The 18,474-nt window shown below is 36.5% G+C and overlaps 1 protein-coding gene across 2 annotated transcripts in view; it reads right to left on the bottom strand.

The window, feature by feature from the left end:
* Window positions 1-12,271, bottom strand: part of LOC132268189 (uncharacterized) — a 40,994-nt gene extending 28,723 nt beyond the window's left edge. The window contains exons 1-6 of one of the 2 annotated variants that reach the window (XM_059768973.1): window positions 11,708-12,271; window positions 11,014-11,072; window positions 10,803-10,934; window positions 7,769-7,909; window positions 7,145-7,201; window positions 315-409 (exon numbers count right to left, since the gene is read on the bottom strand). In XM_059768973.1, the coding sequence (XP_059624956.1) occupies window positions 315-409; window positions 7,145-7,201; window positions 7,769-7,909; window positions 10,803-10,934; window positions 11,014-11,072; window positions 11,708-12,053 (830 nt within the window). In that variant the 5' untranslated portion in view covers window positions 12,054-12,271. Of the gene's footprint in view, window positions 1-314; window positions 410-7,144; window positions 7,202-7,768; window positions 7,910-10,802; window positions 10,939-11,013; window positions 11,073-11,707 lie in introns of both variants that reach the window. The other variant, XM_059768974.1, reaches the window with a different exon arrangement.
* Window positions 12,272-18,474: the final 6,203 nt, after the last annotated feature.

Here is an 18,474-nt window from a genome sequence, read left to right as displayed (position 1 = left end):
AAATTCATCATCTACACTGTGAACTAATGCTATTGTCCTGTAAGTTTTAGTATGGTCAACCATGCCACTAAACATTTAAAGATAAAAAGCATGTCAATTGCTAGTAGATTTCTCAGACCTTTGAATAACTAGGAAGCAAGTTTTCAAGATAACATCAAAAGATTGGAGATGGAAAAAAATTAAAATGTGAAAACATAATGAAAGATAAGACATATAATAATAGAAAGACGTGGAATAATAAATTAATTTATAAAGAAATTAATTTTTAACAGGCTTACAACTAAATAGAAATACAAAACAAGTTTAGAGAGTACATAGTTCTCATGTTATGAAGACGATCTGCAAGCTTGATGAGCACCACACGAGGATCATCAACCATGCCCAGCAGCATCACTCGTAAATTGTCTGCCTAGAAGATGAACAGTGGAACAATGAGAAACAAAAAACTGGTGCAGCTGGATGTTGGAGCAGATGTTTTAATTTTTTAGAAGAAAGAACTGCAAAGACCATGCTTCTTCTATCACCTCATACCTTAATTTAGAACAAAGTCTAATTACATTTTTCTTCCACTGTATTAAACAAGAAAAATCACTGGTTGAATGTGATGAAGAACTGGGCCTGGCCTGAGAGCTTGAAGTCCATATGGCCCACGTCTATTATTGGAGACGTGGGAAGGAAAGATAGAATTAGGGATTTTGACTTTTATTATTATTATTTGATTTTAGGATTTCTATTTATGGTAATAATTTGATTAGGGTTTTTCTTCGATCCTTATATAATGTTGGTTAAGACATTGTGAAAGAAATCTTTTGATGATTATTGATTTTGAATTGTGAGATTATCGTGATTTCTTCTTCCTCATTTATCCTTCTCTTCCCTCTATTCTTCTACCCTTTCTCTCTCAATCTCGTTCTGAATTCTGATTTCGAATCGCCCCTACCTGATGCTGCATCAATTGGTATCAGAGCAAAGATCCATAGATTTCTCTACTGTTCACAACAATCAAACCCACACTCTACTGTTCACAGTAATCAAACCCACACTCTACTGTTCACAGCAATCAAACCCATACTGTTCATCAACAATCAACCCAGGCAAAACCCTAGCTGCCGCCGCCGTCTGCAATCCAAACAAACCCTAAAATCCAAGCAAACCCTAGCCACCACTGCCGCTGCCATCTATCACAACCATCATAGTATTTACCCACAACCAAAACCTTGATTACTGCCACCCATAACAACAGCCATCACCTATTCAAATCGTAGCTGTCAGCCACCACCCTCCAAACCCTAGCTGCACCACCATCTACAGCAAGACCTAAGCCAATTGGATCCAACTCAGCCACTGTAACCAAGCCAGCAATCATAAGACCAAACCTTAGCAGCAAGACACAATTGCAAAACCCATACCCATCGACCCGACCCAAACCCATCGACCCAAACCCATAGACTTATGAAGCAAACCCAAACCCACCAGCGCAATCCACAGCCCCTCACGCCAATAATCAACTACCTTCCTTACCAGAATATTCTCTGCACATCATAGCCAGAATATGCCACAGCTTCTGGAATCTGCAACAATTGCCGTTGTCAAAGAGCTTCTTGTTCGTTCTTGTCGTCTCCAACCTTCACCACAGCTGCAAATCCTTGATGGAATCTGCTACAAACATCATTGCCAGAAACCATCATCGGAATCGCATCGCGTTGCCCTCGCCATCATTAGTTTTCGTCGCCATCGCCGGAATAGTAATCTCTGAAGTAATTGCTGGTCATCGCCGGAATAGTTGCTGGCCGTCGCCGGAGTTGATTCTGCTGTTTGTTGTTGTCATTGCTAGGTCATAGGGTCGAGCCTAAAGTTTTGGCCTTCTCTTCCTTTGGAAAGAAGGTCCAGGGTAAATATATATATATATATACATATCATCAGATCAGATTTGCGCTGTTTGGCTACATGTTCAGAGTTATCCTAGTTTTGGACCCAGCCCAGAATGGAACTAGTTTTAGCAGTAAACCAGTTCAGGAAAAAAAAAAAAAAAATTGCTATTTCTGTTTGAGCAGCCACTTTTGTGGTAATCTTCAACACTTGGGAGCATTCAATTAGGATCTACATTGGACTTCAAAAAGGTACATATACTTCAATTAAAATTGTTGTAGTACTTTTATCTATTTGATTAGTTTAGAAATTGCAAAAGCTCCTAATTGAACCCATTTGATTCTTGAACCAAATTATTTACTATATTTCTTTTACTATTATTTTCCTTTGAATGCCTTTTTTGCCAAAGGTTTAAAATATATATATATATTTTTCATTGTTTCCACCTTTATTGCTACATGTACTCCTGCATTTCATGTTAAGGCCAAGCAGCCTACTTGGGTTCTGGATTTTGGGGCCAATGATCACATGACTGGTGAGTTATCAATTTTTTCTTCCAATGTCATACCATTTACCCAATTTGTGTGTCTTGCGGATGGCTCTACATCTTAAATTCACTGTATGGGTGACGTTTGTCTGTCTCCTGATATTACTCTTTCATTTGCCCTTCATGTACCTAAATTTGTCTTTAACCTTTTATTTGTTAGTTGGCTTGCAAAAAACCTCTAATGTGCAGTTATATTCTTACTAGATCATTGTCTTTTGCAAGACCTTCGTTCGAAGAGGATTTTTGGCAAGGATTATGAGCGTGATGGGCTTTACTACTCTAGGGAACCACCAGGAACGGGTCTTCAAGCTTCTGTCCTACCAACTTCTAGTGCTTATGATGTTTCTTTTCGCACTTTTAGTCTATGACATGCCCGTTTGGGGCATGTAAACTTTTAGTATCTATGTTTGTTATTTCCTTCATTAAATAAAGCATGTACGGACCACAAGTTTCAATATAAAGTTTGTGAGCTCTAAACATACTAGAACTAGCTATATTTCTCATATGAGTCGCGCTCCTAGTAGGTTTGATGTTATCCACTATGATGTTTGGGGGCCTTCCCCAGTTTTCTCTGGGCATCGATATTGTGTGACATTTATTGATGATTATTCTCGTTGTACTTGGGTATATTTATTGAAAAAGAAATCTGAAGTGCTTCTTTTATTTACCCATTTCCTTCAAATGATCAAAACCCAGTATAACACTGTTGTCCGTAATATTTGTTCTGATAATGGGCGTGAATATGTTTCGAATGAGTTCCAGATTGAACTTAACAAAAAGGGGATTTTACACCAACTCACTTACCCCTACACTCCTGAACAAAATGGCGTGGCTGAACGCAAAAATCGTCATCTTATGTCTGTGGTCTGATGTCTTTTGAGTGGTATGCATGTGCCTAAATTCTATTGGCATATGGCTGTTCTTACAGTTGCTTTTCTGATTAATCATACTCCCAGTCGAGTTTTGGGTGGTAAGGCCCCACTTCAGATTCTCCAGTCTGATTATACCTTGTTTCGCCTTCTACCTCGTGTTTTCGGCTATACTGGTTTTGTTTATAACCATAGTCCTTCTCGTCATAAACTTAATGATAAATCTATTATGTGTATTTTCTTGGGGTATTCTGCTACGAGGGCTATCATTGTTATGATCATGTGGCCAAACATATGTACCATTCTGTTGATGTGACATTTCATGAAACTGTTCCTTTTATAGTACTAATTCTGTGGTACAGGATTCTCTCTCTTGTGGTCTGGAGAAGGAGATCTCTCCTATTGCCCGTCCTGTTCCTATATTTGAAGATCACACTGTCCTGGAATCTTCTTATCCACCCATGTGGGGTTCCCCTCCACCTTTGCAAGTTTACTCTCGTCGCCATTGCACTCAACCTCCCGTGCCAGAATCATCTTTCGAACCGGGTCTAGGTAACTTCCCTTCTCCCGTGGCTCCTACCGTTCACTAGCATACATCCCGTCTAGGAAGCACGGACACTCCAAAATGGGCGAAGAATCCGTGTCCGACACGTGTCGGACATGGACACGCGTCGGACACGCCCCGACACGTGTCGGACACGCCAAAAAACGTGTTTGGAATTTTTTTATTTTTTTATTATTTTCGGACACGGCTGGGACATGGCTCGGACACGCCACGGACACGGCTCAGACAGCTCAGACACGGCTCGGACACATCTCAGGCAGCTCGGACACGGCTCCGACATGGCTTAAACACGGCTAGGACACACTTTTCTGGAAATTTTTTTTTTTTTTTTTTTCAAATTTTTAATGCTGATATGTTCTATTTTTTGTTTTGTACTACCCTAAAGATGCTGATATATATATATACTAACCTAAAGATGCCACAATTCGCCGTGTCCGTGTCCTAAAGATGCTGATATATATATATACTAACATATCAGTGATATATATATATATTCCAACCTAAACATATCAGTATTTTTTTTTTAAATTATTAATGCTGATATATATATATATATATATTATTCGCTGTGTCCGTGTCCTAATTTTTTTGGATTTGCCGTGTCGCCGTGTCCGTGTCGTGTCGTATCTGTGTCCCGTATCCGTGTCCGTGCTTCTTAGCATCCCGTTATCCTACCCGTGTTCGTCACCCTCCTAATTGGTATGGTTTCTCTAGTAGCACTAACCACCATATTTCCCAGTATGTCTCCTATGATGGTCTTTCAGGTGCATATATATCCTTCCTGGGCAAGATTGGGTCCGTTTCTATTCCTCGATCAGTGCCAGAGGCCCTCCAGGATCCCAATTCGGTGTCTGCTATGATAGCAGAAATGGATGCTTTAGACCGTAATAATACATGGGAACTTGTTGCTTTACCTGCTGAGGAGAAAACTGTTGGCTGCAAATGGGTCTTTAATGTGAAGTACTTAGCTAATGGTTCTATTGATCAGTATAAGGCTCGGTTGGTGGCGAAAGGCTTCACTCGGATTCCGGGTAAAGACTTTGGGGCTACCTTTACTCTTGTGGCAAAGTTGACGTTTGTGCGACTGCTCGTCTCCTTGGCTATTGCCCATTCTTGACCTCTACATCAGTTAGATGTCAAGAACGCATTTCTTAATGGAGACTTACTTAAGACTATATATATAGATCCACCCCCCTGGATTTCGGGCTTAGGGGGAGTAGGCTGGGAAAGTATGTCGGTTGCAGAAGTCTCTTTAAAGTCTGAAGCAATCTCCTAGAGCATGGTTTAGTCGTTTCAGTGATGATGTTCTATCCATGGGCTTTGTGCGTTGCCACTCAGACCATACTTGTTTTATTCGACGTCACTATGATGGTCGCTGCATCATGTTATTAGTATATGTGGATGATATCATTATCACAGGCAATAATGCTTCAGGGATTGCTCAGGCAAAACTTCATCTTCAAAAGTCCTTTGATGTGAAGGACTTAGGTCCCCTTCAATATTTTCTTGGAATTGAGGTTGCTAGATCCCGACGTGGAATTTCTTTATCTTAAAGGAAATATATTTTGAATCTTCTTCAAGATACTGGCATGCTTGGGTGTCGACTCGCTTCCACTCCTATGGACCCTAATCTCAAACTCTCTATTGAGTCAGGGGATTTACTTCCAGATCCATCCGTGTATCAACGTTTGGTAGGTCGTCTTATCTACTTGACTAACATAAGGCTCGATTTGACCTTTGCTGTTAGTGTGGTTAGTCAATTCATACATGCCCCTTGCTCAGCTCATATGGATGTAGTCTACCATATTTTAAGGTATCTTAAGTCGTGCCCTTGCCTTAGTCTATTCTATGCCTTAGGAAATCAGTCCGGACTCTCATGCTTTACTGATGCACACTATGCTGGATGTAAGACAAATAGACAGTCTACCTCTGGTTTCTGTACTTTCTATGGTAATCATCTCATATCATGGAACAGTGAGAAGCAAGTTTTTGCCTCTAGATCTTTTACTGAAGCTGAGTACTGAGCTATAACTCAAGGTACTTGTGAGCTCCTTTGCCTTCAATCAATTTTGGGAGAGTTGGGTCTTGCAGAGAAAGGTTCTTCAAGGTTGTTTTGTGACAATAAATCAACCATTATGCTTGGTTCTGATTTTGTGTTACATGAAAGGTCGAAACATATTGAGGTAGACATTCACTTCATTCGAGAGAAGGTTCGATTAGGTATCATTAATTCTATTTTTGTTCCTTCTTCAGAACAGATTGCAGATGTGTTCACAAAGTCTGTTGGGCCTTCTCTTCTTCAGTCTTCCATAGTCAAGCTGGGCTTCATCAACATATTTGCCCCAGCTTAAGAGGGAGCGTTGGAAATCATATCTATAGATTGACTCGATGATTGTGGCAAATTTATTGGGTGTTCATTATAAGCTTATGTTTAGGCTTTTGTTTAGGGATTTGATTTTTATTCTCGATTGGATTTTTATTCTCTTTCCATATTTGTAATTTTCCACTTGTATATAATGATAGTTAGGCTCTCAAATTGAGTACACTAATTTTACCAAATCACTTTTGTAACCCTATCTCTTCTAGTCACTCCTACCATCCGCCTTAACATCCTCGTTTTAACAACATGAATAATATATAATATGCAATAGAATTAATTTTAGCAAGCAATTGAGTCATCATTCCTTGTACCAAGGGAGAGCAGAGTCACGAAAACCAAATCTAAATTATGGATCCTAAGGAATATAATGAGTATTATGGGTCGTATGCAATGTCATAGAAATCAGCTTTATGGGTTGGAATATCAAATGAAAATCAGTTTTGTTTATATATGCATCAGTATAAAGATGAACATGGCATGCAGTATTGAATTATAATAAATAGGGTTATATGCGAGCATCATTCTCCTCAACAACATCACCATAGGGTTGTAGCTTAAGGAGGAAAACAACTTCAAATCATCTTAGCAGACAATAGTGTTGCCTAAGGCTTAAATCCACGTAGGAATACAAAACTGAAAGCACTGTAACAAAGTGACCGACATACATTCAATCACTACCCTCAAATCTCAACGTAATATTCTATAAAGATTAGTAATATAGGCCATAAAATAGTTATATTACAAAAGAAATTTTTTATTTAAATCATCTGGTTTACATATATAATAAATCATACATCATTGTATAAAATTTGCTTTGTATCATTTGTGATTAAAGTATACCAACTATACTTTTTGATTTCTACCATTCACAATATGACTGATGGTTAACATGATGTAGAATTTAAGTCTTATACCTCTTCATGACCAAGGGCAGCTTGATTCACATTTAACCTGCGGTGTCTCCGTAACAACTGCAAAACAAATTATCAGTTGAAAACAACATTAAGAAGAGAAAAAATTTACAGGCAAGGGGATGGAAGTGGGGTGGCGGTGGGGAGGCTAGGGAAATACTACAATCTCAGTGGATCCAAAATAAGGGCATGGATCTTTAAGAACAAGAAGCATGCAGTTACCTCTATATCAGAATTAAACATCAGAATGCACAGACATCATCCCAATACTACCTACAGAGGGTGGAATAATGTAATTGAGGCAGCAGTATAATAGAAAGAGTTGAAGAGGGTAAAGTTCTCAAGTCTACAGCATTCTAATTTAAACAGCATCCGTGTATTTCTCTGACATCTGCCATCCGTTGGACAACATTATAAACCTTCATAACCAACAGTTTTAAACTTATAAAATAAATAAAATAAAATAAAAATCACTAACTACCCAGTACAAAGGTTTAACTCCATATTCCCAACTAATTACTCCAGTAATACATAAATGAAAATTGGATTTGTAATGCATTAGGACTGCCATATCAAAAGTTCTAATTCAGTGTGACTCTGAATATCAATATTACCAATTTACCATACCTGATTGATATAACTTAACCTGGAAACACCAGCTACCAACTTTGCTACATCATCACCAAACTCTCTCTCTATGCTGTGTAGACTTTCACACGTATCATCAACCACATCATGGAGAATCCCAGCCACTACTGTATCGACAGCCTACATCAAAATATTGTGATTTTAGCAAAGAAACCAGTGGGCACAGAAATGAGTTTTAAGTAATGTTGTATGCAGCAAATTGTTTTAGCGGACACATTGTGATAGACATGCTAGAGTCAAACAACCCTGATGCTGCAAAATGTTAGGCAAAGTTCAAATTGTTTTACACTCTTACTTGACATAAAGAATATGTGAATACATATATATAATTATAACCTTCTATAGACAGCAATTTAATTATCTATTGACCTATTTTCGTTGTATCTGTCATATTTTTATAAAAATTATAGGTTTATCTCAAATGTAATTTATTCACAATGCATCAGCAGTTCTCAAAGTTAGCTGCTGATCTGCAAACGTATTAGTAGTTATTTTAGTATCCTTGATATATTTTGATAATATTATATACATTATATCTCCAATGTAACAACTTTCACACTACATAATAAATTTCTTTAAGTTACTGAATCAATTGGTCAACATACATATCAACGACTACTTAAAGCATTGGTGAAACTTTTAGATAGTACCAATTCAAATTTTGAGATCATTAATGATAATTCTAATTGGTAAACAGTGAATCCCATTAGGAACACAATGACTGATATGCACTGCAAGAACAATGGCGAACAATGTGAGATGTAAAATTATTATTGGCATATTTTGGTGATCAAAACAAGTCCGGATCGAGTTGTAAAATTTGTTTATCATCAAGTCTCGGTTACGGAAGCGGAAATTTCAAGTGAAGCTACTCACGACATTCTTGTTTCAACAATGAACAACAAATAGTCATGGTGTGTGTGTGTGGATCACTTAGATTAGGGTTACAAGTTTGATTTTCATTTTTAGGGTTTTTCAGCAATCCAACCAGTTGGACTTCACTCTTGAACCGGTTGCTTTTTCTGTGCAAAATCCTGTCTCATGAAAAATCCAACCGGTTCTAATGTAAGCTTAAACCGGTTGCATTCTCCTGAACCAAAAAGGAAAGTTCATGTTTTTACCAACTTCTATTACCTTTTGAGTCTGACTTGTAGGGATATTCCAGCACGAAATTTGGTGTGTTTTCTTACCCAATTAGGACTATCTACTTGTCTATATAAACTCATATTCACACACATTAATATACGCCTTTTGCATTAAAATTTTCATAACCCTAGAAAGCTTTTTTGTGTGAGTTTTTGAGAGTTTATTATTTTTCTGTTTTTGAGAGCACACAACTATACACAGAGTGTTTTAGGTTGTTTGTTCATCGTTCAATCGGGATTGGCGTGATTGAAGATTTTATATCTACCGGTTGCATAGTTGTCAAAGGTGTTCCGGTCGCTCGCCTCGGGCGCCGGGCCCATCAAGGCGCAGCTTTGTGCCTTACATGCACCCAGGCGAGGCTCTCTACATAGGTGCACGCCTATTTGCTAAAGGCGATAGGCCCAAGGCGCATGTGGGGCGCGCCTGTTTGAAGGGCTTTGTTTTTATGTTATTTAAAGAGTTGTGACTTTTCATTGTTGGTTTGACTTTTCATATAATTGGTATGCAGATGTTAAGTGGTGGACCCTACCACTTATTATAAGTTATATAAAGCCAAAAAGGTCAAGCAAACAAAAGAATGCTTCTTCTTTATTCTTCTCTGCTGCATATGTTAAGTGGTGGACCCTACCACTTATTATAAGTTATATAAAGACAAAAGAATAGGCTCAAACACGCTGCTTCTTCTTTCTCTTCTGCTGCATATGTTAAGTGGTGGACCCTACCACTTTTTTTCTTTGTTCTTCTTCTACTGCTGCTTTTCTCTTCTCTCTCCATCTCTTCTTCTTCTTCTGTCCTTTTCCTCCTCCTCTTCTCACTTATATTTCTCTCTCTCTCTTGCTTCTTATTCTTTATTTTTTTTTCCCCCTGCTTTGTGCTCTACTACTTACTGCTTTAATAATTATTCCATACTAATTAGTACAATGCATGTTATTTTTTCTTTTCTTTTTTTTTTCTTTTTTTGTTTTTACTATGAAAAATGAAAATGTCTACTATGTTAACTATTAAAATGCTTGTTATTTTCTCTTGTGCCATTTTTTTATTTTTTTCTCAACTTGCACCTCATTTCAGTCCGACGCGCGCCTCGCCTTGCGCCTCGTGCCTCTGGAGGCCTTAGCGCCTTACTACGCCTTGAGCCTTTAACAATCCGGTCGTAAAGTAGAACTTCTTGCAAACTTCAGAAAATCAATTTTTGAAGAAAATGAGAAGAAGACACACTTTGAAGGGATCAAGATGCTCGTGGAGTGTTGGATGATCTACCAATCTTTCTACCGAAATCAAGAGGTTGAGAGTTATTGGACGGGGGAGTCGCAAAGTTAGGGATCGTCAGCAGTTGGTTTTTGGTAGAGTGATAGGGTGTGATCCTGAGTCGGATTCAACTGTACTTTGCTTCATACAAAGTGGATCTTTTTGCTCTGGACAACGTAGTCCACGAGTTTTTCCCAAATGATTGGTCTCTTCTACCAGTTAGGGTTTCCTCACTAAAAATCCGGTGTCACTCTAAACTCACTCTTTACTTTACTTGCAATTTATATTAATCTTGTCGGTGCATAATTTTAGTTTATTTCGGTAAATTTAAATTAACAAAAAAATCGAGCAAACATGTAGTTGAACCTATTCAGCCCCTCTAGGTTGTTTTTCCATACTATATTCCCCAACCTTTTCGCATTGTGAAACTCACAAACAATTATCACAAAAAAATTGTTTGTCATAATATATATAGCATTTAACGTCAGATTAAATGAAAAATAATAATAATAATAATAAATAAATAATGGAAACAATGACTGTTAAAACAATTAATGACTGACAAAGTTGTACAAGATGCCACAAACTTAAACCATAAAGAAACGGAAAGAGGATTACGTACTCCTTTCCCACTTGATGGAACTAACACTGCTAAAATCTTTCCTGTATGGATACAGTGCGTTAGATAAGGGTCTCCTGTTTTCCGTAACTGGCCATGATGAGCCTTCCTTGCAAATGCAATTGCCTTCTGTACCTGCCTTCAAAGATTCAGTGTCTTAGTAGTGGCAGCAGATGACTATATTAAGTCAATGAGGCATGTATAGAGGGTAAACCTGCGCATCATAAAATATGGGATACCCGGTTACATCTACTCCATCCAGTATAAGAGAGCCTGCACCATATTAGATACTGTTGTTAATATGGACTAAATAGCTGCATATAACAGGTACAAAATTTACAAGCAAATAGTTCAGAAGTTAAGACCATTGTTCTAACATAGTTTTGAAGGCTCCCACTCTCAACAATACAAACTTGAATTCCCCATTTGGTAGCATCTCACTTCTTTACTCTATTGTCATTTAAAACTTAATGATACAATATCCAAGAGTCGGACACATCCGACTAAATTTATGTCAATAAGGGATGCCGTTATGATGACATCATATTTAATGATGTCATCCTTTCAAACAACTTATCATTATTCAAACTTAAATCTCCATACAGCATTCCCATTTCCTTTTATTTTTCCTTTTCATGTCTTGATTATATTGTGTATAGACTCAATTCGAACATTTCAGGTTCTTTTGCTTATATGAGAAAACAAGTTTTTTGTGTTTTTTGGGGGAACATTTGCAAACTGGCCATATGTTCATAAACAATAACATAACCTAGAATTCTAAACTATCAACCATCTAACTAGAAAACAGAGTACAATTACATGTAATTCCATAAAATTGCTTCCAATACTTTTTTTTTTCCTTCAACAAACATACATACAGACATATAATATATATAGTATCAACTGACCAGGTTGCTCCTCCTCTTTAGGCCACAAGAAATCAACCTTAGTAGAGAGACAAGCCCCCGAGGCAATGGCCACCGCCGTCACCGCCACCTGCGTTATGGCAGACGTCACCGCCCCGTGAACCGAACCCGACCCGGCTGCCGCTGCAACCGCAATCATGTTGCCGGAGGTAAGAACCGAGCTCAGTGATGACGAAACAACGAATTTTGGCAACATTTGGTCGAGCAGGCATCGAGATTTCATTGAGTTGCCGAGATTTTGATTGGGTTTGTAAAGGAAATATGGGTTTTTGCGGAAGAGTAAAGGGTTTCTGCGACCAAACATCGAAGAGGTTTGGCATGAAGACATGTCTGAGAAAAAAATTCACATGTCACAGAGACAAAATGGAACAGAATTCATATATCTATACATATCTAACATATATATATATACTGACTTCAAGGAAATATAGGATTGGGCAATTCCGCCGGTTCTGGAGAACTTTTTGATATATATTTATATATTATATTTATATATTTGTAGTGGTGTGGTTGAGAAATTGAAGTGATGCTACTTATCAAAAAAAAGAAAAGAAATTGAAGTGATGTTTATGTATTTTATTTAACCCAGTGGAGTGTGTGGTTGTGAAGGAGTGGTCTGGGGTTTGCAAATTGCAAGGCTGGGAAATTATACACGCGAGAGAGTGAGAGGTGGCAGTTAATTGGTTCTGTAACGGAAATATGGAAGGGAAGTGAATAAATAAATTGGTACTGTGATTGATTTTGGGTGGGGTGGGGTGGGGTGGGGTGTTCTAAAATTTTATTTTATTTAACCCAGTGGAGTGTGTGGTTGTGAAGGAGTGGTCTGGGGTTTGCAAATTGCAAGGCTGGGAAATTATACACGCGAGAGTGTGAGAGGTGGCAGTTAATTGGTTCTGTAACGGAAATATGGAAGGGAAGTGAATAAATAAATTGGTACTGTGATTGATTTTGGGTGGGGTGGGGTGTTCTAAAATTTTTTGAACACTTTACGGTATATCTACCAGTAATATAATAATAAAATATAATTTAATTATCATACAAAGTTAAAAAAGTTGTACTTAAACCATCCTTCTCCTTAATTTATTTTAGTTTCTTTCACACCATCTAATTGCAAGTCTCTTAGTGGTTGGTTGCTCTTCCTATCTAAGGAGATTTTGTTTGAACCTTACATCTCACCTATTCTTTCGTCTAATTCTTAACATTCTTGCCATGACAAAAAAAATAAAATAAAAAATAAAAACCTAAAAAATTGCACTTAATCCAAGTTGTACATGCATTTATTCTTCTACATAATTTATTTAGTTTCGTTCACTCCACCTAACTGAGTGGAAAAGAATATCTTATGGCTCAATTTGGTTATAATAAAGAATATTGGATGGTTAAGAAGTCCATTCAATGCGAGTGCTCAATGGATCAAATAGATTACAAGTACGGCTACCTATCCTCGGTAACTCTTCTAGTCCTTAATGGAGATTTCAAGGGGACTAATTCCCTACGAGGATACTACTACGACCCCTTATTAAAGGAGGGGTCGGTCAACTCATTAAGGTATGGCACAATTTTTTACATCCTTCCTTCTCTCACTTATCATCGAGTACTAACTTGACCGTCAGAGTTCACCGGCCAGCACCATACCAATCGTCACTTTTATTCTCTTGCAAGATAAGCGTCTCGCTCTGGACTGTGTTGAATTTTGCATCAACATTTGGTGTAGTCAGTGGGTAATGTATACTAGTTTCCTCAAGAAATTGTGACTAAAACGCGATCTGGTCTAAAGGTCAGGGCAGCCAATCGATGCAAGTCTATGATCAAGGGGAATCGTCTGAAACACAACCCAGTGTCCCAACTGATCAAGATCGTAAAGTATTATGGTGTCAAAGCAGTAGGTTCCTTACTATAGTAGAACCCATAAGAAGGGTATCAACATTAGGATCCCTCATCCATTATACTAGGGCAGAACAGCAGATTATAGGATAGCAATCAATCGCATGGTAGTAACTCTGTACATACGACAATGCTCAAGAGTATGGTTGCTAGAAGGTCTTGAAGAAGTCAGGAGGTCTCAACAAGCCAAGTAAGCCCTCATTACCAAAGCCCCATCTGCAAGATCGATGTCAGGATTCCTAGGCTTTTGAATGCAATTGATCTCCATATGGAGGTTAGTCGTTGAAGCTTAGAAAGAATCGTGAACTTAATACGACGGAGTGGCTACGACATGAACTTTATTTTTTATACTACGGAGTGGCCAATGTCTATATTTTGGAGTCGACACCTAACATTGAGTTTTGGTGTGTTAGGTCACCGGATTATGAAAATGTTTAGGACTTTCGGCTAAATTTGAATATGGACCCTATTGTTCGATTCTAGACTGATTTGTGTGAACCAGAGAAATTGATTCGAGGGTTTGCTTACACTTGGGAAAGGTGTTAAGCACCCCAAGGCACCCGTACTACATACGGTTACTTACTTCATCTTTCATGTTGCTCTCTTTCCTTATGAGTTATATGTATAACTTGAACTTATTAGTTCAATTTAATTGAATATGGATGGTTTGAAATGGAATGATTGAACTCGAGGATGGTTGTAATGTCCCAGATTTTTCTGAATTTTTTTAATTTTTAATTTATTTATTTTTCATGCCTCATTTTGAGTGCCACGCAAGCCCGAAGGGCCGTTTTGGTCATTTTTTAAGCCGATGGTTTTAGAAATATATTTTTATTTATTTCAAGTCATTTAAAAGTGACATGATCATTTTTAGAATTTTTTTGGAAGTTGGGACAAATTCCAGGCTCGGGAACTTCTCACAGTTTTGTCAATTGCGTTAAGGGGCATTGTGGTTTTTTCACACATATATACATACATCTATATCTATACATTGAGGTAGATATTTTGGGAATATGGATGGCATTGCATTGGTTAAGTGAGGGCAAATGAGTAACTTAGCAAAAAGCCAGGATCATTAAGAAGTTGACAAGTGGCACCCTTAGGACCATGAGGTCATTTGTAAAACCAAACCAACCCCTTTTTCCTCTCCCCATTTTGGCCAAGCCATTTCCCTCTCTATATCTTCTCTTTCTCTCTCTATATCTACATAATTTGTATATTATAATGCTTCAAGCTTGATTTTGGAGAGGTTGGAATGAGATTTTGATGAAAGCCATGAAGGAGAAGTTGAAGAGCTTGGGGAAGGCTTTCATTTGAGACCATTAATGCTAGGGCTTAGGGAAATTTTGAATTTAGGGCTTACATAAGGGCTTGTTTACTTGCCATCCTTGAGGTAGGGATTTGATGCTACCCGGAGGTATACTCAAAATAGGTGTTTATATGTGGCAAATGGGGCATCAACTTTTATATTTATAAAACCACTAAACACTTATACGTTAGTATAGTGAGAAGGGATCGTCCACAGGGATTATTGGCTTGGAATTTAACTAACATTAATGAGCATGAGATAGAAAATATGGTGATTGGTTTGATTAGACTAATGGTGATTTTACTAATTAGAGCATACATATGAAATAAAGCTAAAGTAAACTTGGTTTAAGGTGATAAAGAGAGAGGCTTAGGGCATGGATTATACCACTAAACTCATGCGACTATACCAAATGCCTTCAATTAATGGGGAAAACACATTGTAATAAAAATGTGGCTACAAGAACACATCAATAATCAAGAAGATAATACAAATTGCAATGAATAAGTATGAACTATCAAACTCAAGTATGAATTCTCTACCTAACTACAATTACTCTAAGGTGTAACACAACCCATAAAAACTAAGCATAATCTATCAAACTAAGAGCAATTGTATCCAATAGAAATCATGCATGGTGATGCGTGCTCAACTTTAAACCTTAACTGAATCACAAATTCACATAGAAAATGGTTGAGTAAGGGTATCGATCCACGAAGATTGCTAGCTTATGGCGATCAAATTTCAAAGATTAATTTCAAGTTTGTAAAATGTCATGAGATGGTTTGGTTGTTTGTCACTAGCATATAATTAAAACAGAATTAAATCAAATTCAAAGATTGAATTAACAAATGGGGAGACTAAGGAATTGAGTTCACTGAAATCTCATAAACATGCTACAGTATATACTTAACTTGGGCAAAATCAATTATATGTAACAATAGTGTATAGAAGCATACAATGACTACAACAATTTTTCAGAAAGTCATACAAATCAAGACTAAGCATAACCCATCTGCAATTGACATGGCTTATCCACCTAAACAACGTTGTGGTATGAGCCATCTTCCCTAGGCATGGCCTATCAAGGTCTTGAATTTGTAAGTTTAGCACATGAGAATAGATCATCTAGCATAAACTATCTTTGGTTGGCGTAAACTATCTACCTAACTACTTTAATCTAGGGGTGTAGCATGGTCTATCTTCCTTTGGCATAATTTATCTAAAATCCTATATAACATGCCCATAAAAGCATTTCATGAAATCTATCCTTAATGTCACTTTAAGAATATCAAAAGTACAAGTATGTCAACATAGTTCTAAGACAAGAATTGCATAGCAATCATACTCATATATATGAATTCAATATAGATCATACATCAATTTAATATGAAAGACACCAATCTTAATATAATTTTCATCTTATTCATAAAATATGTTACAACAAGTTATTTCCCCAAATTAAAATACAAAGAATTACATGCTTAATTGGTCAAGGCTACCTTAAACCCCTAGAAGGGGATTTTGCTCATCCTGGTAGTGGTGATAGCTCTAAGGATCGAATAGGAAATCTTCATCTTCAGCTCCACAGCAACCCCTCTCAAGAACACTTAAGAACCCTAATTATCCTCACTTTCTCTCTCCAAAAAGTATAAAAAATTTGAATATGATATGATAGATGATGTGTAATACAATATAGAGAGGTGTACATAGCCTTTTCCGCCAGAATCAGTCAAAAATCCCCCCAAAACTCGTGCTTGAAGTTGGAGAAGAGAAAGAAAAATAACTAAAAATTCAAAATCCACATTAATTCGCAGGTTGGTGTCAAATGTAGCTTGTCAAGTCGTGTGCCCTGCGCGCACTGGGGAGCTTGTCTGCAGGTATTTGGCATGTGGCGTCCGAATGCAGAGCTGAGTGTTTGGACGTAAAATTGCTTGGCTACTAGAATTTTACTTTTCTTGAAATTATAATTGCTAGGCTACAAATACACATGGCGTCCGAATGCCCAGAATAGTCTTAGAGGGTGCGTCCAGGGGCCAGTTTTGTTCTTCTAAGGTGCCTTTCATCTTTTTGCCTAGCTTCCCAGGTCAATGTCCTTCCCAGGTTGAGCTCACTCTTAGACTTTGAACCACTTTGCTTACTTCTATAGCTTGCCATGAACCTTGTTTATTAAAAACCCATAAAAACTTGCTGTTATTCCATTTTGGAGATAAGTTGTGATACCCGTCGACTCCGAGACATGGGTTGATTAGGGCCAAGCCCACAACCGAGGGAATAAAATCCTCCAATAAATAATCTAATAAAATTAATCCTCCAATAATAATCCGAATCCTCTAATACCAGCAACCATCATGATTACAACTCGGGAATATTAAAATGATAGTCTTGGTATTAATTTATTGTTTTATTGCATTTTCAATTGATTAAATGATTTATTTGATTACGTGGCTATTTGTTTATTTGTTTTAATTGAATTATTTGTTTAAATTAATTTATGTGCTTAAATGTTATTTTAATTAATTATTGGTATGAATTGATTTATTTAAATGCTAAGTGATGATGTGTATTTATTTGTTTACATGCTATGTGTTTATTTGTATTTAAATTGTTATTTTATTTTATTTTATTTTTAAAAGAGTTAGATATGGATAGTAGTAATGGACCAACCATTTGGGTCACATGAACTACTTGGATAGGAGGTTTAATGGGTATGGATATTTACTCATGAATAGTTGTATTTATATATTTATGATTATATATATATATATATATATATATATATATATATATATATATATAATTACTATTGTTATTATTATTTATAGGAAAAGTTAGTATTATGTGTAGTATTATTATTATTTTTATGAAAAGTTAGAATTATATCTATTGTTATTATTATTTTTATGGAAAGTTAGAATTATATGCATTATAATTAAATATATTATATACATATATGTAACAAATTTGGTATATTTATATTTATATTTTTTATTTTTCTTTTCCTTTATTTTTATTAAGGTAAGTTGGATGGGGAATATGATTTTCTATTTTCTATTTTCCTTTTCCTTTATTTTAATCAAAGAAAGTTATATTATAAATAGGATTTTATATTTTGTAAGTTGGAATGAGAATAGGATTTTATAGTTATCTATATATTTGGGTATTGGGGGCTTGTAAAAAGATTAGAAAACTCTATTCACGTACAAAATATTAGAGAGAGTTTTAGAGAGATAAAGAAGAATGTTTTGGCAAAGAAGAGGGCTAAAATAAGGAAGAAGAAGACTAAGGTTTTCAATCTGAAAATCATAAGGCAAGTTCTTTTCTAACTCTTCTCCTTTGATTTGTGTTCTATACATGTATAGATTAATTCCAGAATTTTTAAATTTAATTAATAAACCTAATTGCATGTAAAAATCATATTTATAAAGTATGATTATATGTTAATGGGTTTGTGTAATTTTTGCATGATTTAATGAATTGATGCATGAATTGTGTTCTACAATGTTGAGATCATGTTTATATAATGTATTGTCATTGTTGGGACATTCTTGGATGT

Source organism: Cornus florida, unplaced genomic scaffold (assembly GCF_030987335.1).
Source record: "Cornus florida cultivar Cherokee Brave unplaced genomic scaffold, ASM3098733v1 CherokeeBrave_3.0.0_Hap2_Chr08, whole genome shotgun sequence".
Taxonomy (NCBI): domain Eukaryota; kingdom Viridiplantae; phylum Streptophyta; class Magnoliopsida; order Cornales; family Cornaceae; genus Cornus; species Cornus florida.
This window is presented reverse-complemented; position numbering and strand designations above follow the sequence as displayed.